This window comes from Alternaria burnsii (genome assembly GCF_013036055.1).
Source record: "Alternaria burnsii strain CBS107.38 chromosome Unknown 740, whole genome shotgun sequence".
NCBI lineage: Eukaryota > Fungi > Ascomycota > Dothideomycetes > Pleosporales > Pleosporaceae > Alternaria > Alternaria burnsii.
Window position 1 is genome coordinate 591,145 of NW_024066112.1, and position 25,441 is coordinate 616,585.

At 51.2% G+C, this 25,441-nt stretch overlaps 9 protein-coding genes across 9 annotated transcripts; 5 read left to right on the forward strand and 4 right to left on the reverse strand.

Annotated features, from left to right (window-relative positions):
- Positions 1-603: 603 nt before the first annotated feature.
- Positions 604-2,139, reverse strand: GT037_005045 (cytochrome p450 monooxygenase; the record flags this gene model as incomplete). Its single annotated transcript, XM_038930092.1, has 1 exon — positions 604-2,139. The coding sequence occupies one exon, from the start codon at positions 2,137-2,139 to the stop codon at positions 604-606; it is 1,536 nt and encodes a 511-aa protein (XP_038787042.1).
- Positions 2,140-3,883: 1,744 nt separating this feature from the next.
- Positions 3,884-5,680, reverse strand: GT037_005046 (mfs general substrate transporter; the record flags this gene model as incomplete). Its single annotated transcript, XM_038930093.1, has 6 exons — positions 3,884-4,352; positions 4,416-4,740; positions 4,796-4,960; positions 5,012-5,173; positions 5,232-5,330; positions 5,380-5,680. 6 exons carry the CDS (start codon positions 5,678-5,680, stop codon positions 3,884-3,886), a joined length of 1,521 nt encoding a protein of 506 aa, XP_038787043.1.
- Positions 5,681-6,228: 548 nt separating this feature from the next.
- On the forward strand, positions 6,229-7,015 carry GT037_005047 (uncharacterized protein; the record flags this gene model as incomplete). Its single annotated transcript, XM_038930094.1, has 2 exons — positions 6,229-6,824; positions 6,880-7,015. 2 exons carry the CDS (start codon positions 6,229-6,231, stop codon positions 7,013-7,015), a joined length of 732 nt encoding a protein of 243 aa, XP_038787044.1.
- Positions 7,016-7,555: 540 nt separating this feature from the next.
- Positions 7,556-9,113, forward strand: GT037_005048 (uncharacterized protein; the record flags this gene model as incomplete). Its single annotated transcript, XM_038930095.1, has 4 exons — positions 7,556-7,699; positions 7,758-8,150; positions 8,209-8,791; positions 8,839-9,113. 4 exons carry the CDS (start codon positions 7,556-7,558, stop codon positions 9,111-9,113), a joined length of 1,395 nt encoding a protein of 464 aa, XP_038787045.1.
- An 834-nt stretch (positions 9,114-9,947) lies between these two features.
- GT037_005049 (uncharacterized protein) lies at positions 9,948-11,611 on the forward strand (the record flags this gene model as incomplete). Its single annotated transcript, XM_038930096.1, has 4 exons — positions 9,948-10,006; positions 10,116-11,191; positions 11,240-11,398; positions 11,454-11,611. The coding sequence occupies 4 exons, from the start codon at positions 9,948-9,950 to the stop codon at positions 11,609-11,611; spliced, it is 1,452 nt and encodes a 483-aa protein (XP_038787046.1).
- Positions 11,612-12,475: 864 nt separating this feature from the next.
- GT037_005050 (uncharacterized protein) lies at positions 12,476-14,336 on the forward strand (the record flags this gene model as incomplete). The annotated part of the gene is made up of 3 exons (XM_038930097.1): positions 12,476-12,879; positions 12,930-13,492; positions 13,546-14,336. 3 exons carry the CDS (start codon positions 12,476-12,478, stop codon positions 14,334-14,336), a joined length of 1,758 nt encoding a protein of 585 aa, XP_038787047.1.
- Positions 14,337-14,792: 456 nt separating this feature from the next.
- On the reverse strand, positions 14,793-16,341 carry GT037_005051 (nad-dependent histone deacetylase sir2; the record flags this gene model as incomplete). Its single annotated transcript, XM_038930098.1, has 2 exons — positions 14,793-16,051; positions 16,107-16,341. 2 exons carry the CDS (start codon positions 16,339-16,341, stop codon positions 14,793-14,795), a joined length of 1,494 nt encoding a protein of 497 aa, XP_038787048.1.
- A 494-nt stretch (positions 16,342-16,835) lies between these two features.
- Positions 16,836-19,426, forward strand: GT037_005052 (uncharacterized protein; the record flags this gene model as incomplete). Its single annotated transcript, XM_038930099.1, has 4 exons — positions 16,836-17,525; positions 17,587-17,758; positions 17,818-17,911; positions 18,346-19,426. 4 exons carry the CDS (start codon positions 16,836-16,838, stop codon positions 19,424-19,426), a joined length of 2,037 nt encoding a protein of 678 aa, XP_038787049.1.
- A 1,681-nt stretch (positions 19,427-21,107) lies between these two features.
- On the reverse strand, positions 21,108-24,920 carry GT037_005053 (uncharacterized protein; the record flags this gene model as incomplete). The annotated part of the gene is made up of 5 exons (XM_038930100.1): positions 21,108-21,224; positions 22,802-22,936; positions 23,475-23,543; positions 23,662-24,443; positions 24,497-24,920. The coding sequence occupies 5 exons, from the start codon at positions 24,918-24,920 to the stop codon at positions 21,108-21,110; spliced, it is 1,527 nt and encodes a 508-aa protein (XP_038787050.1).
- Between the last annotated feature and the right edge of the window lie 521 nt (positions 24,921-25,441).

Consider the following 25,441-nt stretch of genomic DNA (forward strand, 5'->3'; position numbering starts at 1 on the left):
CGTCAAGATGCGACTTGAGACCCTATCGGAAGCGCCGCAGACCGCAGCCACGTCTCCCCGCTTTCTGGGATTCCACCAGGCGGATTCGCAGCCGCAAGCGTATGCCCAGGCAATGCACGAGCAGCAAGAAAGGTTCCTTGTTTGTGTCCTGTCTCGACTTCGCCATGTCCACGTGTAGCGTGAATATGTGGTGGTTTCAAACTGCCTAGGTTCAAAGGTACAGGTGGGATGATGACGTCAGTAGGTACGCGTCATCCCTGATACATCTCAGGAAGCTTGTCATCTGGTCGCCAGCCACCTCACAACATGCTACTCGCCCAAGTTATCGCGGGTATAATACCATCCGATATAGAATATAAACGACCTGTTCGATTATAGACATGGGTCTTCAGTTGTGCTCCGAGACAGCTCATGAGGATTGATGACGAGTAATCTTGACGCTACCTATCTAAGAACTCCAAATGAACGCAGAAGGAAAACTATGCATACTTGCTTATGAGCGCCAGAAGCCACCCACACATCTGGAAATCTTCGCTCGAGTAACACAAGTATCATAAGGACGATCATCAAGACAATGGACGATCGATGTTTACACCAAAATCATCACGCAGTCCTAGGCTTGAACATCAGATCACATCGATCATGCCTACTTCGGTATCCGTTTGCCTCGAACGGCGCCATCTTCTCTGGTGTTGTCTCAGGTGCAAGTTCAATTCTGAACGCTCTGAATGTCGCCGCCAAGATGAGTCTCATCTGATAGGTCGCCATATTTCCTCCTGGGCAGCGCCTCGCTCCTACACCGAAAGGCACAAGCATCTTCCGACGCTCGGCGCTATATTCGTCCTCGACGAGCCAGCGTCGCGGGTTGTAGGTATCGAAGTCGGGGAAGAGATCGGGGCGCTGACGAGACATGCTAAGGGATTGTGTAGTTACAACAGTACCGGCAGGGAGGTGATAATCAAGGACGTTGATACCTCCAGCGGGGACGAGGCGTGAACCTGTGAGAGCGACAGGTGGGCGGAAGCGCAGACCCTCTTTGATACATGCATCGAGGAGTTTCAACGAATCAAGCTCTTCATAACCCTCATGAGCAGCTACCTCCTTGTATAGCTCTTCCTGAAGGCTTGGGTTCTTCGCTACCTCGTAGTATATGAAAGCGAGAGCTGATGAAGTCGTTTCAGTGGCAGCGAGTACCTGTCCCGCCATCTCTGCACCAATTTCTGGATCTGTCCACGATTGCTCGACGGGGTACTTGGCGTCTGGTGCAGTGAATAGCTTGTATACGTTGTCAGTTGGCTCTTCGCTCACTTCAGCGGCTTGTTTACACAGCGCTGCGCCCAGGTCGAATAGCTTGTCACTAGATCGTACCCGGAACCTTGGATGCGCGAAAGGACCGTATTGAAGCCATGCGAACAACCACTCTGGAAGGCAGAGACGCCAGACGACAAGGAAGTTGTATTCGCCGACAACATGAGGAAAGTCGCTGCAGTCAAGGTCAACTCCCGAGCCACCCATGACGACTTGAGAGTTCCTAAGAGTGGCTATGCGCAGGTGGTATACGATGTCTTCGGACTTTTCGCCGTCTGACTTTGCGAGATCGCGAACCATGGCTTCGATGTTGGTCACGAAGACGTCATGCCAGAGCTTCATGTTCTTCGTGGTGGTGGCGATCATGACTGGATGTCGTCTCTGGCGAGCAATCGGGTGTTGTGGGTATGTAACGGTCCAGTCATGACCGCCTACGCGCAAGGCTCGGATGGATTTTGGCGAAGTGTCAAGGTCTTTTCTTACAAAGATCCTCTCCACTGCCTCAGAATCGTTAAGGATAACAAGGTTAGGAGCGATCCTAACGATGGGCCCATATTTGGTCATGAGCTTGTCTGCCTCAAAGGACAATCTGCCATGCCATCGCTGCCAGCGAATCCAGGCTGATGTTGCTGAACTGATCCAAGGCCCTGGTATAGCTCGCAAAGGGTCGATGTGCGCGCGGTAGATCATCTTAGTGACTTGAGAGACAACGAGCATGATAAAAAGAGCGCCGACGAGCTTCCAGCGTAGCACATAGTCGCTTGCTATTGCGCCTTGAGCAGCGGCGGAATAGTCGGCCAACAAGCCGCCTGAAAAGGTGTCATTTGACATGATAGATAATGAAAAGGTAGTCTTCAATGAGTAATGCAGAAACCCACACTACCCGAGCTACATTATATATCTCACTGAGGTTTTCTGTCTTGTATCACCGTTGTCCTATCCTTCGCCAAGATGGGTGATCCATGTGCGTTCCCGTGTTGAACCCATAAGCCCGACGCTGGGGGACCCTGATACCCGTGGGCACCAGAGCCTCAAAGTTCGGACCTATTATAAACTTTGTACACACGGGAGTCTCGGTAGTTGAGGCTACTAGGCGCATGGTATCAGATTCGACCCTGTATATCGTATAAGCAAATTCGAAATTGTTGCTTATCTCTACAAGCACACTATCTGGTCAACGAAGTTTTAGGCGCCTTCTTGGCAGCGTTTGTGCAGAAAAGGCTTTCCAGGCTACAAATGCATGTGTTTGTTTCGACCTGACTGTGTGCCTCTTCCAGGAAGTAGGCGGCTCGTATTTGTCAGCCCTACGATTGTTGGGGTCGGCAGACGAGAAGGGCAAGCGTATGCAGTGAGTGGCCGAGGTAAGTGGCAATAGTAAGCCATCCTGGAGTCATTGGTAATGTAGAAGGCCCGAGACTTCAAGATGAAGTACAGTGGCGTACGTGTGCGTTCACTGTGCATTCCCTGCTTAGGCAATCATCGACCGTCCAAGTACTTGTACTGCTGGGCGATCGTCAGTGTTCATAGACCCAACCAGCAACGTAAGACACGTAGCTCCAACGAGAGCGCCTCCGATTTCAGAGACACGAATCTGGCATGGCATCCCGAGTGCGGAGAGGGCGCTGTTGAGGATCACAAAATTACTGATGCCCAACAACAGGGTAGAGAGTGAGTCCCAAACTCAACGGGGGCCCGTAGCGTGATGATCGTTCGCGGCAAAGCTCTATTGTCATGCAGTCTGCGCTTGAACGTAGGATGATACACGGGACGTGGCAATCTTTGGGGGATTCGACCGGAAGAATGTGTTTCACATGGAGGGCAGCACTCGTGCTCAACATGCGCTTAACTCTATTGGGCCGAAGTGCTGTGCAAGATGCAGCGCGTGCTGCCTCATGAAGCGAGCATTTACAGCTTTGATGTTCACGGGGAATTTGGTGTGTGAACTGGTGGAGTAAACAATGTTCTAGTCATGGCAGCCACGAAGTCAAAATTTCTTGATCCTTGGAGAGAGCTCTCTCTCTGTTAGAGACAGTCTGCTTTGAGTGGGCTTCAAATTCTATCTAAAGCTAATCCTGAATCAATGAACGCAAGAGGTTTACACTGGGTAGTCTCGGGTCACAAATTCAAGCCAACGTAAACAAAAGCAAGCAGATTAGGGTGATGGAGAAAATTCTCAATGGTATTGCCGTGCGTTGTACGGACGCTCGTGAAGGGTGTGTCAATTCAGCGCGTGATAGGGATGATCCTCATAAGTGATACGTCTGAACACAAGATGCAATAATGAGATGAAGCCAATGTTATCCGCAAGGTTCAAATATGAGCTTTGCGACAGCGCGACGCTCACGGTCGTTGAGTAAGCCTGCAGAATGCAGGAAAAGACGTCTAGATCAGGAGAAAACAGACTTTACCGGTTTGGGGCGCGGACCTACATCGCGCAGAAGCCGGGACCTCGGTACGTACCTGACCCTGGCTCATCGAATCTCCCTTCCACGATCGCGGCCTCACTTTTGCGACACTCGGTTATTCTTGCATCGTATACATCTTCCTACATTCTCTTCGCTCTTGTACGACAAGATCATTTGTCCTGCTTCTCGAGCTTCTCCTCGCCAGCAACAAACAACTCTTGTCCATGCAGCGTCATGTCAGGCTGCGGCTTTGGTAGGTAACTCGCGATCACTGGCATCAATGCAGCCGTTAATAGGCCAAGCCATAAGACGGCAGTCGATACGGCAAATCCCTTCAGGTTACGTGGCCCCTCGGCGCTGGGCCACAGGAAGCTTCCGTAAATGTAGCTCGTGTGACCAAATGAGTTCACCAACGCGATAGCTATAGATCGCTTACGTGTTGGCTGAGACAGAACTTCGCTGGTCCAGTTGAGAATCAGAGGTATTGTTGTGTACATCGCGCCAGTCTGGATACACAACATAGCATACTTGACCGCATTATTGCTGACGAGGAGAGCTACTAGTGCAGCGATTCCAGCAAACCCAAGCAGGCCAGCATTGTGCCATCTTCGGTCTTGTGTCTTGTCCGAAGTCCATGACCTATACGGCGGATATGCGATTAGCCAGTATCTTTTAGCTCGTTTCTGCATGATAGCTACTTACCAAAAGAGCTGAAATACCGCGCCGCAACTCCAAATGGGTACCGTCATCCACTGGGCACTAGTGCTCGTATAACCCATTCCTCTGAGCATGGTTGGAATGAAGTAAGACACGGTCAGCGCCAAACAGTTCGCCGTATAGATGATCAGAAAAAGATAGGTTCGGCCATCTCTGATCACTGCGAGGAACGCCTGTAGTGGCGTAAGGGCCTTTTCTTCGGTATCCCACGACTCGTCCCGATCACGGAGAATGCGGACATGAGCAAGAAGGCGCTGTTCCGGCGACAACATCTTGGAGTCAATCGGCCAGTTGGGAAGAACAAAATACACTGATGTGAGGAGGCAGTCAGCAGCGTCAACGTAATGGACGTGGTGACTACTCACACCCGAAGCCACAGACAATCGTAATCGCGGACTCTATGACGAGCAACCAACGCCAGCCCGGAATCCCACGAGCGCCGTCCAGGCTAGATATTACCGCGCCTGCCATGATGCCACCCAGTGCGGGAGACACGCAGCCTGACGTGTAAAAAATGCAAAAGCGCTTGCCTGGAGATTTAGTCAATGACCCATGTCATGACCACATAATGGCATACATACCGACTTCTTTCTTCGTGTACCAGCAAGTAAGGATAAACAGCGCGCCTGGATACAACCCCGCCTCGATTGCTCCGAGGAAGAAGCGTCCAATAAGCAAACCTGTCGCACTTTTGGTTTGTGACATCCCGAGAACAACGCATCCCCAAACCCACACAATCGTGGCTAAATTAAGATCCATTAGTTCTGCCTTAGCACATCCCATGTCATCGAGCACACATACACAAATAGATCGAAGGCTTCACCTTCATCAGTATCATGTTCGAAGGAACCTCGAAGATGACGTATGCCACAAAGAAGAGTGATACGAGCATTGCATACTCTATATGTTGTCAGCTTACACTTTGAGTATTCTGCATCCAGACGCTTACGGTTATCAGAGAGGCCAAGATCCTCGCTCATACCCGCCGCGTTGGCGTTGGCGATGTTACTCCTGTCGAGATGCGCAAGGATGTACATCCACCACAGGATTGGAAGCAATACGAAGTCAATTTTTCGCACCAAACGTTTCTCTTCCGCGGTACCTGGCACATAGCCTTGTAGTGCAGCTACGATCGCTGCATCTTCGACCTCTCCATGTTGTATCTGTGAGCTGCTCTTCTCGTCGTCTGGTATAGAGGGGGTTCTCAGTGTCATCCTTGGTGCTTCCACATCCTTGGACATCATGGTCATGATTGCCTATATGGGGAGACGAGTAAAAGGTCGTTTGGAGGGGATAACAAATGAGCAGAGAATCCAGCCGACCAAGACAAGCATGGGGTTCAAGACATATACTTGCAAGTAGACGGCTGCACACTCCCGGGTGCCTGTTCGCATGACACTCTCCAACATTTCGTGCTTATCATCATCCGATATCTGCTAAGCCAGATAGTCGTCAATCTAGCATCCCGGTTCCTATCTGTTCTTATCAACCTCAGAAATCTTGGACAGGATTGTGAGTAGTCGGTCCCCGCAGTGATGCTGGGTTGATGCAGACTTCGCCAAGGCAAGGCCCCTACCTGGCCAAGCTTTGAGTGGAGCAGCGTTTATCATGCCCAGAACTTCGCACAGGTATGCTCCGATATCGTTATAGCACACCCCGATGCTTCGTTATAGTTACCCAGATGGTGCATTGTTGACATGCGAGCAGGATCTATTATCAACTCTTACTATCACCCAATTTGAGAAATTCCAAACTCCCGATCGGAAGCCCAATACCTTCAATACGCAACACTGTCGCAATGGCCACACCCAATAAGCACGTGGTGTTCGACATTGTTGGCACCTGCGTCTCCTATGATGCAATCTTCGATGCTCTTGACCACCGCTTGGGCGACAAGATGCGTGCCGAAGGCATTAAACCACGACTCTTCGGCTACCTGTGGATCGAAGTCACCGAAAGAGAGTATACTTACCTCAGTATGAATGGCCGTTATATTGGGTTCCGTGACATCTTTAGCAGCCTGTTCTATCGTATGCTATACATGTCCGGTATCGAAGAACCTCAGGTGTTCGCTAGCGACGAAGATCTGAAGTACATTCTGGAGCAGTACAAGAAGCTCGAAGCGCGACCTGGTGTAGCAGAATGCTTCCAGATGTTGAGGGATGCTGGGTTCACGGTCTGGGCGTTGACAGCAGGAGATGTGGAGCGCGTCGGAGGCTACTTCACGCACAATGGTATACCCATGCCTAAGGAGAACTTCATCTCGTGCGACACGGCCAGGATCGGTAAACCGGATCCGAAGGTATATCAGATGATGATGGAAAAGCTGGGCAGCGATGAGAAATGGTTTGCCGCTGCGCATAATTGGGATGTAGCGGCTGCCAAAATCCATGGGTAAGTTTCCACAATCAAATCGATGCCTGTTCTACCACAGCTAACCAAACAACAGATTCAAGGCTGCATACTGCACTATCTGGGAGAAGATTCGCTGCGATAATCTGTTTGGTGAAATGGACGTCACGGCAGATTCTTTCACTGAGATGGCACGCGGGATTATATTTGCGTGCAATGCCAACTCAAGGTAAGCTGGTATTGGTTCGAAGCATAGTAATATGGGAATATGCACCTCCACTACGTTACTACCACAATATCGAATACCTCATAGTCATGCCAAGTGATCGTGGAGCAGAAGGATTCGCCCAGAACGCCACTAGATGTTTTTGTGTACTGGATGGGCGCCGACATGCATGATCATTGAAAACAAGCGAGAAAACCCCCTTGTCGATCTACACTTCGGCAAAGCATGTCCGCTATCGACAACATCCCACTCTTGTCGATAAGGATCGACATACGCAGCCAAGAAGGACCGTAGGAGATTCCACACGCTGGAGACGCTCAGGAAGCGGGGAAGGTGTGCGCGCGGTTTATGCCGCGGCCGTCTCCGTGCTTCGTCAGGCGCATACGTACGTATCGCTGTACCGCTATGCCGCTGTCAGAGTAGTAACGTACCACAACTCTTCAACAGTATCCCAGATGGTAGTGTGGAAAGAACATCGCCCTGACTGCTAGTATCATAGAAGTTTAACAACGAGTCTGTTAAGACGGCATAGAATCGGTACCTCAACATGGCAACCGACCGTACACCCGTCTCAAACCCCGTGCAATCATTTTGGATATCACAATCTGATCCTAACGATAATCTACGTACCACGGATGATCTCCCTAGTGAAGCAGATATTGTCATAATCGGTGCGGGGTTTGCTGGAGTTGTAAGTGTTCATCACAGACTCCATGCTATACTTGTACGTGCTAACCATATTCTACCAGGCTACAGCTTACCATATCCTTACATCATCTTCTCCAATTGCATCACCATCCGTTCTGATTCTCGATGCTCGTAAGATCTGCTCTGGGGCTACAGGTCGCAACGGCGGGCACGTGAAGCCAGATCTCTACTTCAACGTCTCGAAATATGTTTCCATGTACGGTACGAGTGCCGCGGCGGAGGTGGCTTCATTCGAAGCGGCAAACGTGTCTGCGGTAAAAGACCTCGTTGAGACTGAGGGGCTAGACTGCGACTTCCATCTCACAAGAGCGATTGATGTGTATCTGGATGCTGAGCATGCGAGGCAAACAACTGAGGCGTGGAAGAAGCTAAGGCGAGAGAAGACAGTTGACTTGAGAGATGTGGCTTACATTCCTGAGAGAGATGCCGAAAGGGTGCGTATACTTGCTCTCTGTAGGGATATTTGAAACATTTGCTAACATAATTACGAAGATTTCTGGTGTGAAGGGTGCGCATTGTGCCTTCAGCTTCACCGCAGCGCACGTGTGGCCGCGAAAGATGGTGCATCAACTATTAGCGAAGCTACTTGAGCGGGGCTATAAGTTGAACGTACAAGCAAACACGCCGGTGGCCTCTATGTCCGATGTCATAGACGAGACTGGCCGGTGGACAATTCAGACACCACGCGGTGCGATCAAAGCCAGGAAGGTAGTCCACGCCACCAATGGCTACACCAGTCAAGTACTGCCGGAGTACGCACGAAGTATCACGCCGATTCGTGGCGTGTGCAGCCATATCGACAGTCCGCAGAAGCGACAAACGCCACATCTCAATAACACATACGCTATCCGTTTTGATTCTCGAAATTACGACTATCTCATTCCCCGAACCGACGGAAGCATTATTGTTGGAGGCGCGAGGCAGCGATTCTGGCATAAACCCGAGCGCTGGTTCAACACGGTGCGCGATGATGAGCTTGTTGATGAAGCCTCATCATACTTTGATGGATACATGCAGCGCTATTTCAGTGGGTGGGAGAAAACGCAAGCCGAAACGAAGAAGGTTTGGACTGGTAGTGAGTTGATAAGCCTGTCGCACTTACGCAACTGACACTCTTCATAGTCATGGGATACAGCTCAGACTTCATGCCCCATATTGGTGCAGTACCGGAGAAACCGCACCAGTTCATTATTGCTGGGTTCAATGGCCATGGGATGCCGCAGATTCTGCTATCGAGCAAAGGTTTAGCTGCTATGGTGCGAGATGGAGTACCATTCGAGCAGACTGGTCTACCTCGACTATTCGAAACAACAAAGGAGAGGATTGAGCGACGCGACAGCCCGCTTGAAGACTCCTTCCGTCCGCTGTGGAAAGAGCATGCCAAGTCGGTGCTATAAGGATAAGATCGACGCGATTCGATTGCAGCCATGTCTGCTATATTCATCCTCGAAGGGGGCTCTACTTCTGACGTACAGATTGAGTAAGGATTGTGGGAAACTAGAAAACAGGAGTGAGATGATGAATTGCGCTGAAGCGTTGATGGCGGTTGGTTGATAGAATTCTAGCTCGATGTTTGCTCTGAGACCGTTCATACGAGGATGAATCTCGTCGTTGATGCTTAAGTTTGCGCAGGCTTACATATGGTTGGCTGTCGCGTTAGGTAGGTGGGTAAGATAAGAAGTAGCTAGTAGTGCAACAGGCAGCAGTCGACAGTCACGTTCGCGCGCTAAAGTAGCGTCGCACGGTCCAACTGCTGCGTGTATATCAACTCGGCTTTCCCACGTCCCTCAATTTCTCACCAGCTTCCTTTGCCATTCTGGCTTAGATCAAAGTGTAGTATCTGTTCTTTATAGCTTAATCGCTATAATGTCACTACGGTGGCTTTCCGGTTATTCTTATTTTTGTAGCAAGACTTTGGGTCCTGAGCTTGCTCACACCCGAGGCCACAGTGTCGCCAGTATTCATGCACTACTTCTGGCCGACGCGAACTTTTTCATTGAGCGTTTTCGCTTGCGAGAACCTCGAGGAAGAAGATGAATGCTATCCTTGGCCCATCACTCTGATGCCTCAGCGCGACACCAATTCGTAGCAGCGCACAGGAGATTGACTAACCCAACGCGTCCTACTGCAGAGGCTTAGCGCCATATGCACCGACCATGAAACTTTGACATCGTGCTGGTCATCACCCTAATTCCCTTACAGGCGTCTTTTCAAACTAACCTCCTCCAAAAATGAGTGATACAAGGCCAAAGAAGAAGCGGAGAGGTGGACCTCGTAGTAGAACAGGTGTGTACCATTAAGCTTGTGTAGAGTCATGCTCAAATATGCTGATTCCATCAAGGTTGGTACGTTGTTATCAATGTGAGAATCTCGACTCCAGACTGATTGCCTTGGTCCAGCGCCACCTGCAAACGCCGCCATACACGCTGCGACGAGAAGAAGCCTGTATGCGGGAACTGCGAACGCCTGAATCTCGGTTGCGAACCATCCGAAGAGGTGGCGTGGGCTGCTTCGCAAAGTGATGCAATACAGGACGAGCCAAACAATGACGCGATGAATGATGCGCCGTTGCTCGTTGACGTTTTCAGGACACGTATGAATGATCTTGACCTCCCGGGAGACTCGTTATTAGGTCAGAATTACATACCCGTGACTGGAATTACACCACCAGGACCGACCGAGACGAACGGTCGGAAGAAGATACGCTTGACTCCGGAGAGCGCGTTTCTACTGCAAGCCTATGTGCGTACCGTAGCTACCTGGATGGACATCTTTGATCATAGTAGCACCTTCCAGCATAAGATTCCACAGCTTGTCCTGGCATCACCGCTCTTGTTCCATTGCGTGTGCGCCTTTACCGCAAACTACCTAGCGCTTTCAAACTCGAGCCATGACCCTTCTTGGCAAGTCACGGCTAGGAAGCATTATGGAGAATCGTTGCGTCTGCTGATAGAGGCCTTGAGTGTGCCATCGCACGAACACGCGCTGACCGCAAGCATGCTACTCTTGAGCTACGAAATTCACGGAGCTTTGCGGTCCGAAGACTATCGCCGTCACTTTCTAGGCCTGACGATACTTATCAAGTCGCGACATGTCACTGCACAGTCGAGCGGGACAGATCTTGCGAATTTCTGGATCTATGTTCGGCACGAGATTGTAGTAGCCATGGCAAGCGAACAGCCACTAATACTAAACCCTGCAGAGTGGGAGGTATCTTGGATTGAGGGCGAGACTAGGGAAGATGTGCTTGGCAACCATGTTCTCTGGATACTAGCAAGAGTAATCAACCTCATCTTTGGACCGGACGGACGATCAGCAGCTGGTAAAGAACAACGCCAAAACTTCTTGCATGAGATAGAAATGTGGCGAAGGGGTCTCTCCGATACCTTTGTGGGCATTGGATATGGTGACAAAGACACAGATGGCTTTCGTAAAGTGTACTTCCCTGTTGCTGCCGCTGCCGCTGCAGCCTTTTGTGCGTACATGCGTGTTTGGGATATTCGATGCGTTCTGACATATCCAGGGTATCATATAACACATATTCTGCTCTACGCGGAGCCAGAGCTTCAGGATGAAGCCTATATACCTCTAATCCAAGAGCAGGCTATGAGAATTACTGACATAGCCATATCGGATTTCCCTCCAGCGTTGATGGTGTTCTCTACGCATGGTTTGTTCTATGGTATGTTGACGAGCATCTTTCCACTCTCACAAACTCACTCTAACTCTCTCTACAGCTGCGAAGCATATTCACGGCATATCTAGGAAGGCAAGAATCTGGAACATACTGAACGAGGTCGAGCGTCAAACCGGATATAATACAGGAACGACTGTAAGGCTCCTTCAGACTCTGGTTGAAGAAGATGCACAACGCCGCAGCGGAAGCATCCCATGAGCTACTCGCATCACGCCGAAGATGCTCCGATCCAAGTGTCTGACTTGTAACCCTAAGGCGCGACTGCGCAGGGCCCGTATCTCCCGAATTCCTTCTCACCCAAGTACCTGGATACTATCGGTATCGAAACGAACCGTCTTGTCGATCAGCTGCAGGCTCAAGCGAAGCCATCATCCGGCTGAACAAAACGACAAAACTTTCGGGAATGATGGTGGTGGTTATGGTGGGCTGTTAAGACGTTTGGCCTATCGCTTGCCTCAAACGAAGCCACGGCGGTAAAGCTTCAGACCCATAGCGCGTATGGCACGTCTGCTACTGGCAAACATCAACATCACCCACGTACTTTCCTAGGCCCAACACGAACTCCGATGAAGTGAGCCAGGCGTTGTCCTAGTAATAAAATTAACTAAGATAATCCGTCGTCAGTTCACTCTTATGGCACTCGATTTATTGAACATCAATTCCACAGAAACTGAAAACAAGATCCGGAACTTGGGATCTGGGATTTGGGACGTGGGATTCGATTTGTGACACTGCGAGCTTCGCCACCCGCACAGCCTACAAAGTCGGATGTAGGCAGCAACACAACCCGTTGAAATATGTACCCTGTTCAAACAAGCGACTGGGCATCGCATATCAGTATCCTTTTCGAGACATTTGTGAACATATCGCATGAATTTGCTCAGCTCTTGGATATCGTCTACGCCACAACTTCGTTTATGCGCGGGTGGTCCCTCAGTGCCTCAGCCATTTGCGACAGCCCGTTTCGCGCAGCCTCCACCAGAGCATCGATAACAACTCTTCAATATATTTGCCACTCTAGCCAGTTTCTGGCACGTCGTTTTCATTTCAATGTAATTCATGATGTCACCTTTACTCAACTCTCAAGACGACCGTGCAGCGTTCGTTGATGCTTGCATCGATAAGCGCAAAGGAGCAATGGATGTTTGGGAGTCACTTGGTTTGACTAGTGAGAAGAGTGATGATTCACAGAAAGGGTATTTTGTCAAGAAAGAAGCCAACGAGCTGCAAGAAGAGATTGAGCAGATAGCAAAGCCAGTCGCTATTTCCTATCGTGGCAAACTGGCGGAGTTGAAGTCCTACCTGGCGGATGAGTGTGTCTTCTCCGATGACGTTTCCAGGCTCGGAGAGGAGTACGGAGAAAAAATATGGGGTCGCATAGAGGACGGCGAGATACGTTCGTCAGGTCAATCTCAAGGAAAGGGAATTGAAGAACATGACTGGGATGACATCTCAGATCGCACGAAGTAAGTTACCGGTTTCATTGCCGCGAGCGACTTTGTTGACCTAATTGCAGCATTCTCTTTTACTTCCGCTGCTGGATCATATGCATTGTCGTAGCTCCACGGAGAGCAAAAGGAAAAGGTCGTTGCCGAGAGTCAGGTCTAACCGAAGACCATCGCAATCATGTCATTATCGATCTCTCTGAGCCCGATAGTCCTGTTACTCCAGGCATCTCGTTCCGGGCACCGGAGCCGCCGCGCATGTACCCCACGTCTGGATCGCGCAGAGAGGCGGATAAAACTTCAGGCACTTCTCTGAGTTCCGCGACGCATGTGAGAGGCAACAACAGCAACACGACACCAAGCAAGAGGAAAGCGCATGATTCCCACGAACGGGCGCCTTTGGGGAAGCTTCCAAGGCCGTCAAAGAGCGCTCGGATGGTTCCAGTACTTGCACGACAACGGGATACCTACTCGATCCCTGACACCCCTCCGGCGTTTTCGAATCCAGTAAACTCGTCATTGGAGAGACGAAGAGAGACCACACAAGATACAGATGCGACTTATATGCCTCGAGGAGTCACGGCGGACACCGAAACCATAGTCGGTGACGAAGAAATACACACTAGAGAAGTCGGTAGGTCCAGTGACCTGGGAAAGGACCAAGCATTCAGCTAACCTAGACACCAGACTTTTGCCTACAGAATGTCATCGCTATGGCCTGTCAGGACGAGATGCAGTACGAATATGAAGACGAGAACGCCGCTGGCCCATCGGGTACCTATCTGAACCCCCTCAGGCAGGACTCTGTCATTCCAAATGATACGCAGACACAGAAAGACACGAGAGAACATGATGGCCAACCTGGTCAGGACGACGACACATCCAGCGATGCATACAATGACGCGATCATACGCTCTCTCATCTCCGAGTCCTCACATGAAACCGGGCAAAACCGCATTTACCGCCTTGAGCTTATCCGACTTCTCATTTCCTACCTTAACGGCATCAATGAGTTTGACTCCACTAGCTACAACTTCGCCACCGAAGAACGCATGAACTTCCTACTCAACCATCTCCAGTGCACTGAGGCAGAGATATGGCATGCCAATCACAGCAACAGTGCAATTCGCTTGGGCCACACACTGGAGCGTTGGATGGGTATGCGTCACCGCTTAAGCTCTTTCCGCAGCGCAACGGGCTACTTCGGTCCGCCAGGTCAGCAGTGGGAAGAGTTTCTGCGAGGTATGAATAATGTTCCACATGCGAGGGCTATCTTAGCTTTTGTGGAATTGAAGAATGACGGAATGTTGGAAGAGGGGAAAGGAATTGGTGCTGGGCATAGGTTTAATGAGGATCTCATGGTGATATTTGATTTGCTTACGAGGATAAAGGGGTGTAATGGCCCAGACGCGTTCAAAGGTGTGAAGAGGTTCAATGAGGGATTGTGGAAATGGTTTGACGATTCTGAGGAGAACTGAACAGATGGCAGGACGGGGATAGCAATGACGCTGACCATGACGACGATGTGAACGATTTTTTCTCTCTCTCTTGTACTAGTAGATCTCCAGCTTCTAACTAAGACGTTCTTACATTCCTTCACGACGTGATAAGCAAGTTTTTTCAGTATCTTGGAATGTTACTGGATTGAATGCTCTAAAAGGGAATCTAATATGCCATTTTGAAAAACACGCATAGACTCAAGGAAACTGCAGCTTATGCTTCCCCATCGAATCTGTTCCGTCCATGGTATCTCTGATGCCGCCACTTTGTTTCTTCCAGCTACCCGTACCACAACGCCCTATGTGAAACTCCCATTTTGTGAACCTCAAGCCACCACGGAGTGGTCGTCCATGCCAGTATAAACACCGTTTGTGAATTTCCTTACAACGCCATGTATATGTATGTGTGCTCAAACGCCGTATCATCCGTCGTGCTCATGGCTGCTCGTTGATGTGACCGTTGGTCGTAGTCATGACAGGTACATGAAGCTTGACAGTAGAGATGTGATCTTGTTCGTCGGTAATGGCCACCTCGGTGGTCTGGCCATCGGGTATCATCTTGTGTTCTAGACTCCAGCCCGCCCTGCGTGCCAATTCGGCCACGATGACATCGCAATCGCCCAGAAGGTTGATGTCAAAGTTGATGTGGTGGATGGGATCTCGCGAGATGTAGATTTGTGGTATGTCGCGGGGTAGGAAGTTTGGAATTTCGGAAACGGGTGCCACTTTCATGCTCGTACCCATTACGATGACGAGATCCACCTTGTCTTTATCGACGTCTTTCAATCGATCGAAGAAGTCGTTGGGTAGGGCTTCGCCGAAGAAGGTGATGTCGGGCTTCATGATGCCTGGCTGCGGGATGTCGAAGGCGCCGTCTGACTCGGAGTCTTCATCGCTCGACCGCTTCTTCCTGGCCCCGTTGCCATTGGACGTCCGCTTGCGCTTCTTGCTTGGCTGCGCAGCAATCTCGTCCTTGCAGCGTTTGCACTCGGCGGGCTTCTGCGCGCGCACACAATCGAAGATGTCCTCGCCTGGCACCTTGAATTTGCATTTTCTGCACGTGGCAGTCGCCCAGGAGCCGTGACATTGGATAAGCTTCTCCTTGCGTATGCCGGCATGTGCCTCGACGTTGTCAATGTTTTGAGTGTAGTTGGTGAGCAGCTTCTCCTTGTCCTGCAGCAGGCGGATGAACTCGTGCGTGGGCGTCCATTTCTCGAGATCGGGTATGATGTCGCCGGCCAGGGCGTAGAAGGTTTTTGGGTTCTCGTCGAAGTTGTGGATGTCAAAGACCTCCTCGGGCTCGTCGAAGCCCATCTCGCGCAGTCGCGAGTAGAAGCCCGTGTTCTTGGAGCGGAAGTCGGGGATGCCGAGGCTCGTGGATATGCCGGCGCCGGTGATGACCATGATGTTTGTGCGTTCGCGCAGCAACTTGGCCGCGTCGTCAATCGTCTTGTACTGGGCCAGCCGCGGGCGCTTGTTCAGTTCGCGGTTGATGGCCAGGCCCAGCAGCTGGTAGAAGTTTTCGTCGGGCGCATCTTGGAGGAACTTGGGGATCTTGACGCCAAAGGCGGTACACAGCTTGCGCGCCGTCATCTTCTCGCTGGTGATGTTCTCCATGACGAATGCGCTCGCGCCAATCTGGTGCAGTCGCTGGCGCAAGCGGCGAGCCTCGTCGGCGGTGCACGTGTCTACGCCTATGCGGGTGTCAATGGTGGTTGTGGCGGAAGGCGCCTCCTAGGCCCGACTCACCATCGTCCGAGTACTCAAAGGCTTCCACTTCGTCTAGAATCTCCTCGTACAGGGAGGCCTGGTCCCACGCGCCGCCGTCTTCGTCATCTTGGTCGGGCGCAGGCGCAGGCGCAGGCGCGTCCTCGTCTCTGGATTTGGTCGTGCCTCCCGCTGCTGGTTCCGCCTTGATGCCCGCCGTGGGCGGCGGGCAGGGTTGCTGGGCGACGACGGGTCCCTCTGAGGGATGGGCAGCCATGGTGTTGTCTCCCGCGTGCACTCGCTGTCAACCAGTGTTACAAGTGGAGAGTGGAAGCGAAAGGTGGTCCGACGGGTAAGTTGGAGACACACGGCACTAGGCTCCTTTGGGCCGGGCGGAGATGGCCGCACCTAGTTTGCCAGTCCCATATCCCCCCGGACTACCTCGGTGGTTGACATCCATGGCTGCGCAGCGAGTTGTCGTTGTCTGCTTCGCCAATCTCAGCATATAACAGTATGCAGTATCGACAGAATATGCACGAGCTGCATACCGCGACGCAGCCACCCGGGACTCGACTCCAACAGACAAATCACAGCAGCAATAATGCACCTTTCGGCACGTCGAGCCAATCCTGGGTCGCATCCTCCATTGTCCTGCACGCCTGCTACCTGTCGCTTTTTCGCTCAACATCCTGTAAAAGGCTCTATGCCTGTCATATAATCAAGGTCAAGTCTCTATTTCTTCTCCTTCTGTCGCTCCTTTCTTGACTCTTCATGGCTTCAACTACTACCCTCGCCACCGGGCTGGTCCCTTCTTTGCTTCTCACCACCAGCCGGATGCTGGTTGACAGACATGACAAGCTTGTACAACCACCTTCCATTCTAGCCTCGCCTAAAAGTCGTCACCGCGGGGTTCCCTCTTTACCCAATCCGGGCCATCCTAGTAACGCCACACCTTCACTGAGCAAGCTAGAATCCCTTCCCGTCGAGATAGCTGATCAGATACTGTCTTATCTCATCTACCCTCGCTGCCGCTTGCCAGGTCTCACCGAGGCTCAGAGCCGATACGACGTTTCGGAACAACAGAAGCGGAGCATCAAGAATCAAGAAGATCTTACCCAGACAGCGGACAGCCATCGTTGGGCTGCCGACATTTTTTCACTGCACTTACTCTCACATCCTTTCAATTCTCTCTCGCTCACGTCCAGGCGGTGCAATGAGTTGGTCGAAGGCTACTGCTCACATCTTGTGCGGCAATGCAACATGTTCAATCTACCCTTCGCCCAGCTGGACATGTATGGCATTGTCTACCCAGATCTGAGTCATATCGTATATCGAAGACTGTGGCTGCAGCGTGCTCCGCGTAGGTGTATCTACTGCTCCGCAGTGTTAGACGATTATCCCTTTGCACTGGTCAAAGGTGTCATCACGGCTTGTGAAGGGTGCTTCTATCGTCAGACCTTGGTGAGTAACATTCATTCTTAGTCTCTGCTGTCTAAACACATGAGCTGACGAAGAACATCAGACAGTAGACGAAGTACAGATGCAATACCACATCTCCACTGCTACTGTTCTCTCCTCTCGAGACATCAGAGGCAACCATGGTTCAGTGTGGGTCTTACGTGTCGATGTGGAAGAGCTGGCCCTGCAACTTTACCGTACTCGAGAATTTCACAATGCTCGTAAGGAGCAGTTCGGTAAGCCGTGCTCTCTCTGTGCCATCACCAGATTCAGACCAGAGCATCACATTGGCAAGCCACGGCCAGCTCAAAAGGCCGCAGTTCGCTTGACCGCGAAGAAACGCTCCAAGAAGCGCCCAATTCGATCTTGATTTTTGATTTTCAGTTCGGGTTCGTCAGTGTTCCTGGTTACGTTTCCATTTCTTTGTTGATTCTGCATTGTGACCAAGTGAAGGGTCTAATAGGGCGGTGCTGGGTACATCGGGTTCACGCATATAGCTGTATTCCGTCAAAACATACACTGCTGCTTCTCCGGTAGATATTAAAGAATGACTTGTAAAGAGGTTTGCATACGGCGTGTGCAGGACCGCAGAATGGAGTTCACATGTTAGCGCGTTGGGGTATGCGTCATAGGGCTGAACAACGCGTTCCCTTGCCGAAAGCCCACGCGACAAAAGTTCGGTCCGCATTCTTCGCGCGACTCCAACCGACTGCCAGTCGCACCTGCGCCGAACCCACACCTGCTCTCGTCATACATCGCGCAAGATGCTCGATCTACGTCGTGCCGATGCTGCGCCTGACATGAAAATATACTTTTCCCACAGCGTCCTCCCATCTTACATCGACCCGCAAAATGTCTCAACGAAAAAGAAGCCCTTCTCCGCCTTCAACAAGCAGAAATACAGCCATACCGTAGACCTCATCCTCCCCGAAGAAATATACGAGCTCGTTAAAAATGAGCTGGGTCGCACCGATGGCCCCGCTAGAACGCAGTATGCTCGGGTTCACATGAAGCTTGGAGAAATCCTCGAGACGGAATTCCTAGACACGTACATCAAGCAGGGGAGCATCATGATGCTCAGCGAAGGCCGGCAGCTCATTGACGACCGGTTCGAACTATACGAAGGCACTCTGCGCATGGAGCTCACGCGTCCGACGTACGAACGATGCGGCCTACAGGGCATCCCCATCGAAGACGGCGGCAAGAAGCACCAGAAGCAGCGGTGGGTAGTGGAATACGATCTGCGCGCTAGTTCAATGAAGCATGGGAAAAAGGCATTCTCAAGACTGGAGTGGGCGTGCAAGAATGTCCTGGATCGGTCGCTCACCTGGCTCTTCTACAACTTCAATCCTTCTTCTGCCGAGTCGCTTGCTGAGGGCAAGGAACCGATTTCAAGACACGCGCCTTGGCTACACAACACGGCACCTGAGGAGACAAGCATGGACAACGTTCTTGTGCCGCAGCTCCCCGTCAGCGACCTCACGAAGCTGTATGCTGAACAAGAAGAGGCGCTCGATCTCCTCGAGTACCTCCACATGCTCCAGCTGAAGTCTCCTCGAGTGCAAAAGGGCGACAACATCAACCCGCATCTGGCGCGTTACGACGTTCCAGATCTAGGCAAAGGTGTCGCTACCAGGAACTTGGTCACGGTGCGATGGAGAGGCTTCATGTCGCCGACGTTTGTGCGCGACCTCTTCCTTACGATTAGAAAAGAAGGCTCCAAATGTAGGAAGAAGCTCAATGGTACACAAGACACAGATGTCGATATGGAAGGCAACAGCATGGTCAAGGATGAAGAGGTGGGGTGGTTTGTTATGAGCGCTCAAGCTTTTGGAGGCAAGAATGCCTGGACAGTGATGCAGTTTGTAGGGCGCGAGACGCTTGTCTGGGAGACGGAGAACTGAGTTGTGCTGGACGATAGAACACAACTTCGTCCAAGTGCAGATCACTGTACTTCTCACATGGCACTCCCTATGTTCAATCGAAGAACACGCCCCCAATGCCCATCTGCAGACCCCCTCATTCGGGAGAAAGAGCCTCATTCCAAGCACAAGCGTTAGGATTACATTCTCCGGAACAGTGTTCTCGCCGAGAGATCCTTGGCACATATGTACCACAACATTGCAGCTGTCACGCAGTGGATCCACATGGTCGTGCTTCCGAGGGCGTGTCTGGGGCTTTGCACTATGCAGTCCTCGTAGGCTCAAGGCACGAGACACGAGACGATCTTCATGCCCATTCTCGGTGGCCTCGGATGCAGGGTATAAGGTGACAAGATGTACGATGTCACGTACATGAGATCTTGTCACTTGCTTACGCGGTGGGCATCGTCACTATCGGTGTGCTTTGACTCGTGGTCGCATGCCTCTATGCACCAAGCATGTGAATCTCGTCAGTATGCTTTGATGCTTGCACAATCCGTGAAGAGGTTAGGACAACTGCCAGAGCACCACGTTGTCTGACAACATTTTGGGCACTTGATTCACAGCAAGCAAGCATTTTCTCGACGCGATGTATCAATCAAGTCTTCTTCAGCTGTGGTATACGACCGCCTTCCGCACATTGTGATTAGCCATTCGGCAGTTTCTTGCAGTAACCACAATTTGTCGTTTTGGTTCTTTACATAGCTATACCCGCTTGCCAAACGTCATCTAGTCTGAGCGCACTTAAGCCGCCTTACATCAATATCTAGATGTCTCCTCGAAAAAGCTTTTCAACATGTGACAGCCGACTACGACACCTAATCTCAAATCTTCGCGATAGATGCAACGCTTGAGGTCATCGCTACCACAGATTTCCTGGCATGCTAACTTTAGCATCGATTTCCGTGTTCATGCAGGTAGCCGTGCGAATTGTAATAAAGTTTTGAGATAGCGAAGTCCCAAGACCGGCTGTTGTTTAGAGTTCTTCACTACTCGACAGCCAAGGCTTGGTTCAATAGTCGCCTCGGCGCAACCTTCGGTGCGCGGGATGCCGAACTCAAATGTGGGATATCGAGCGCTTCGAACGTTGAGGCTCCTTATTGCTTTTTGCTCGAACACCGCTGCGAGAGCTTGCGTAGTGGTAACCGAGACGCGTTTCTGGGTCGGTACCAAACACGATGTCACGTTGGCATGCATTGTGACAGGACCCTGCATCTGCTTGATATTCTTATCTCGCTATCGCATTAGGATTTGGGTTCGAGGTTTGTTTGGCAGACAGATGTGCTATGCTTATCTTGCACGACAATATGACGCTTCCTACTGGACGTGATCGCTGCAGATCTTCTAGTTGGCAAATCCAGGATTCTGAAGGTGACACTGCCTCGTCGTACGATCGCATTGCCGCACGCACTGTATGAGCGCCTCTGCAATGCTAGTGCGGCTATACTTTGCAAGTCAGACATGAAAGCAAATCCAAAAACCACGGGACTTCCATAGACCTTGACAATCTAGACATGATTGCGGTTCCATGTTAGGCCACCATAAAAGTTGATACTGAGGCCGCAGTTCAGAGTCCATCTCGGGGCTTATCCCCAAGTGGCTGCAATCCTGTATGCTTTGGCTGACTTGACCCTCATTTCGATGAGGTAGAGTGGAGCATTCGCTATTCGACACGAGAGTCCATATTCCAGTTCAGATCCAGGAGGCAGCGGTCAGCGTGGTACGACTTCGGGGCAATGGTACCGATCACAAAGAATTGTGGCTGTACGGAAAGGATGAACTACACGAGCAAAGAGTCAGCGTCTTCAGTCCACCATGCTGTCTGGACTCTCATGCTCGTGATCAAAGAGCTTGACGCGGCGTGTTGGATCAGGCTTCCTCGTGTAGATATGCAGCCAAGTAAGCCTAACCTTCGAGTGGCTGATGACTGAGCTGGGATCGAGTACCTGTCCTGAGTCAGACGCTTAGCAGTCTGCTATTGCTGCAGACTTCAGTCAGCATTGCCTTGCAGATATTGATTTCGAAGGGCCTGAAATACCAAGCAGACGAATGGGGGCGCTTAGAATTGTGATCGAGCGAATTCAACCTTGACATGTACATCTCAGAATTTTCAATCGATCAACGAGGATTCCCTGACGGCCAACTCCACGTACCCACAGCATCGTTGTCCACTCCACGCCTCTGCTTACACTTGGATCGTGATCCGCATTGTATCCCTGATGAGGTAAGGCTGTCAAAAGATGTCACGCACGTACGAGCTCCTATACTCCACATTATGGACTGTTTCTTCATCTCCACGCTCACCGGCTCGGAACTTTTCGGCCAAAGTCTTGGCTACCGTGCTTGGAGACCTGATGTTCGCGGAGCTTCCGCCGAATCAGAACAGCGGTTTAGGTAATCGAGTCCACTTCATGAGCAGAGAGCTGTTTGGTTTTTCGAAGCCATACAGTAGAGGTTTTGTTGCTGTATTATTTGTCACTCGACGTCTGCGAAAAACAACTCTGAAGGCAAAAAGCTTGGTACGTTGAGTAAGCCAGCTAGTTGTTCGCCTGAAGTTCAAGAAGCACTTCGTCTGTTTCCAAGACGGGAAAAGGAAAGCGAAAACACGGTGCCAGGCCACCCGTTGAATGTTTAGCTGCTCGCATAGGAAAAACCAATGACCATGCGACGCTGCAAATACCAAGGCGGTAGTTGGCTACCGTACTCGTGTAGTTTTCGTTCCGATCCGCACCGCTAGTGATCAAGGCCGGCTAAAAATACGCCTCGAGCTTGTGCTCAGGTGAACTGAGAATCCACTGCTCCACCACGCTACGAAATGCGATCGCAAACTTTCAGCTGCTATGTGGGCTTTCGTCTGGCAGAAAGTGCGGGGCGCCTAGGCAATCACCACTCACTTGCGATCAAAGGTAAGCGACTGCACCCAGTTTCGAGGCTGCATCGGACGATAGGAGGTAAAGTGAACATGCTGTTGGGAAATGCAGGATCCATGCACGCGCAGGAACTTGTTTCTTTGGTAGCGAAAGAAAGAGAATAGCTGCTACGAACCCAAAGCTAGTTTAAGCTTTTTAGCCCTTCTCGGGGATAATACGAAAAGTACTGTGACATCGCCATCAGCCCTGACTCACGACGCGAGGTAGAGTGCTCAGACTCCTGTTGGCCGCCTAGAGGGCTAAGGGCCTCTGAGACATACCTAGCTATGGTCGCGGGGCTTACTCTTCTAGGTCTGGAGTACGGAATTATGTCATCTGTGTGGCTGACGCCACATTGTCCATGTTGGTCGCGGAGATGTGCGACGACGGGGAAGCAGGAACTCGGTGCGTGCGCTGTCTTATCGATGAGCAGTCAGACGGCACGCACTTGCCGTGCCTCCTCCATCGCCATCCATCTCTCATGATGATTCCTCTGGGCCGTTCTCATGGAGGCTTCAAATTCTTTGACGATGACACGCACATAGGTTCCAAGCGTTCGGACGTCGGAGAGGAGATCCATACCCTGGAGCGATCACACTAGCTTGCATCCCCCACCAAGCTACCAATTAGGTAGACCCACATGATTCGACCTTTGCCACGATACTGCGCGAAAGTGTCTACGCTACGACCTGGAGAGCTGCACGACCCTTGTGTTCCCACTCTCGGGGCTATTGATGTGGCAGAATGCCGGGACTTTGGTTCGTGTCACGTCAGGAGAGGAGGCTGCGCTTGCAATGCTTGCAATGCTTGCAATGTGCAGGCAGCAGGTAAGCCAGCCATGAGCAGGGGTTGATAAACTTGGTTTGTGGGCGTGAGTGTCAGCATGTTAGCGCCGATACCAGGGCGTAAAGGCGGTTGCCGTGGCGTACCAATGGATAAGTTTACTTGAACTTCTTCCAACTTGGTGTCCGAGTTCGGTCGTTGCTCGCATGTCAGGGCAGGGTTCTGGACATGGCGATGATGCATACCGTGTGTGACATGTTGACAGCTCGAGCAATGCGGGTGGGATGACGATGCAAGGCGGCTGTAGGTAGGCGGCAGTGTCAGTATCACAGAGGCACGACAGATGCAACAGACACATGGTTTGAACATTGTGGTAGAGAAAGAGTCATGAATTCGTCTAACCAGTGCTATGCGCGCTCGAACAACAGCAAATGTAAATCAAATAATTAAAGGCCCGAATCTAACACAGACCATGATTCACTAGAACCGCCAGAAATGACCACCGTGCTTTCTGCAGGCACTCACTGCCGCCGTAGGAGTTACCGTTGTTGTCTTAGTAAATGTGCCGCCGAAAGTGATGACCTTGGTTGTGGTGGCAAAGGCTAGCCTGAACTTGGTTTTTGTCGGAGTTGGCAGCGTAGTGGTCAAAGTCAGAAGACCGGAGAGAACAGTGGGAGGAGGAAGCGTTGTCGTAGCAGAGGCTGTGAGCAGAACAGTCTCGGTTGTGGTAATAGCTGGCGCAGTCATAGTAGCGACTACTGAGACTGGAGTTCCGTAAGTGACAGTCGTCGTGGGAGCGTCAGGAGCACGGCGATCAAGCTTTCCAGCCTGCTCAGCGCGCCTCTGCTTTGTGGCCTCAATGCGAGCACGCGCCCATTCGTAGTCGACTTCGCGGTCGCCCTTGCGGAACAAGCGGTTGTAGTTGGGCATGTGAGTTGGTGTCTCGAGGGCCGCGGGGTGGATCTTGGTGGGAGAGTATGTGCAAGGCTTGTCAGGCCTACCAACATGAGCTGGAGTGGTGCAGGTGGCTGTGACAGTCTTGGTAGTGACACCAACTTGTTTGGTCCAGGAGACCTTAGTGCGGGTCATAGTCTTCGTAGATGTCGTGGTGACTGCCTTGGGTCTGACTGTCTTGATCTTCTTGGCCGTGCCACTGGGTACGGTAACAGTCGAGGTTGGTCCAGCAGTGACAACGTCAGTCGAGGTGGTGATAATAGTTTGAGTCGTTGTAGGTGTCTCAATCATGGATGCTGTCACTGTTGGGGTATATGTGGTGGTGACCTTTGTACCGACGGTCAAGTACAAATCTGGATCGGTCAGTAAGCGTACCATGCAGATCAGGGGATATGCGAAGACGTACCTCTTTGCCATGCGAAAGGCTGGCCATTTTCGCCATCGGCATCTTTACCGTTGTCGCCCATCACGAGAAGGAGCCAGTGTCCTGAGATCATCTGGTCCTTCTGGATAGGACATGTCGAGATTTGATTCGTATTGTCAGGGGTTGTAGGGATTTGGTCGCATATGAATTCCGTCTCTCCAGTTGCATCCTCAGGTGCAATGAGCATGACATCGGCCTCACCGTTTTTGTTGCAGCCTTGGAAGTAAGAGACAGCACTAAAGTCTTCGGTCGATGTTGCGTCAATGAAGTAGCTTCCTTCATCGACAAAGTCAACACCATATGAGTAACAGACGGCGCCATCGCTAGGAACGTCGAATTGGGGAGCAGCGTTGACGAAGGTGACGGAGGCGGCAGCCACCGTGAAGAGTACAGAACGAGAGTACATGATGATGGTAACTCAAGCAAATGACTGAAGGTGCAGGTATGATACGCCGGATGTGATATGCAGAGTCAGTGGGCCATGACTTCTTTTGTACCTTGTATGATGGTTGAGCTGAGCAGATTCTTCAAACAATACGGCTTATCTTTTGCGCATACGAACTATGCTCCGACCGCCGAGTAAGCCGGCTTGAATCGAAGATGCAATGAAAATAGTCCAATGAAAATAGTCATGGCAAGTGCTTGATCTAACACTGTCAAAACGGAAGCTTGGAAGCGAGCTTGTGACAGACTGGAACATGTGGGCGGGGCAGGCGGTCAGCATGTCGTAAAGACAGTAAAGCAGTGTTCTGCGCCTCATCAGTACCTAACCTTCGTAAGGCGTCACATCGCTTTGCAGAAGGAAGAAAAGTGGTGCCAAGTGGAGGCAAAGGCGTGCGGCCGCTATGGAAGCCACTCGGAGCTAGTGCCAGCCCGTGCTTGGGTTAGCGCCCATACCCCTGAACCGATCTTAGTGTTCACGTCACT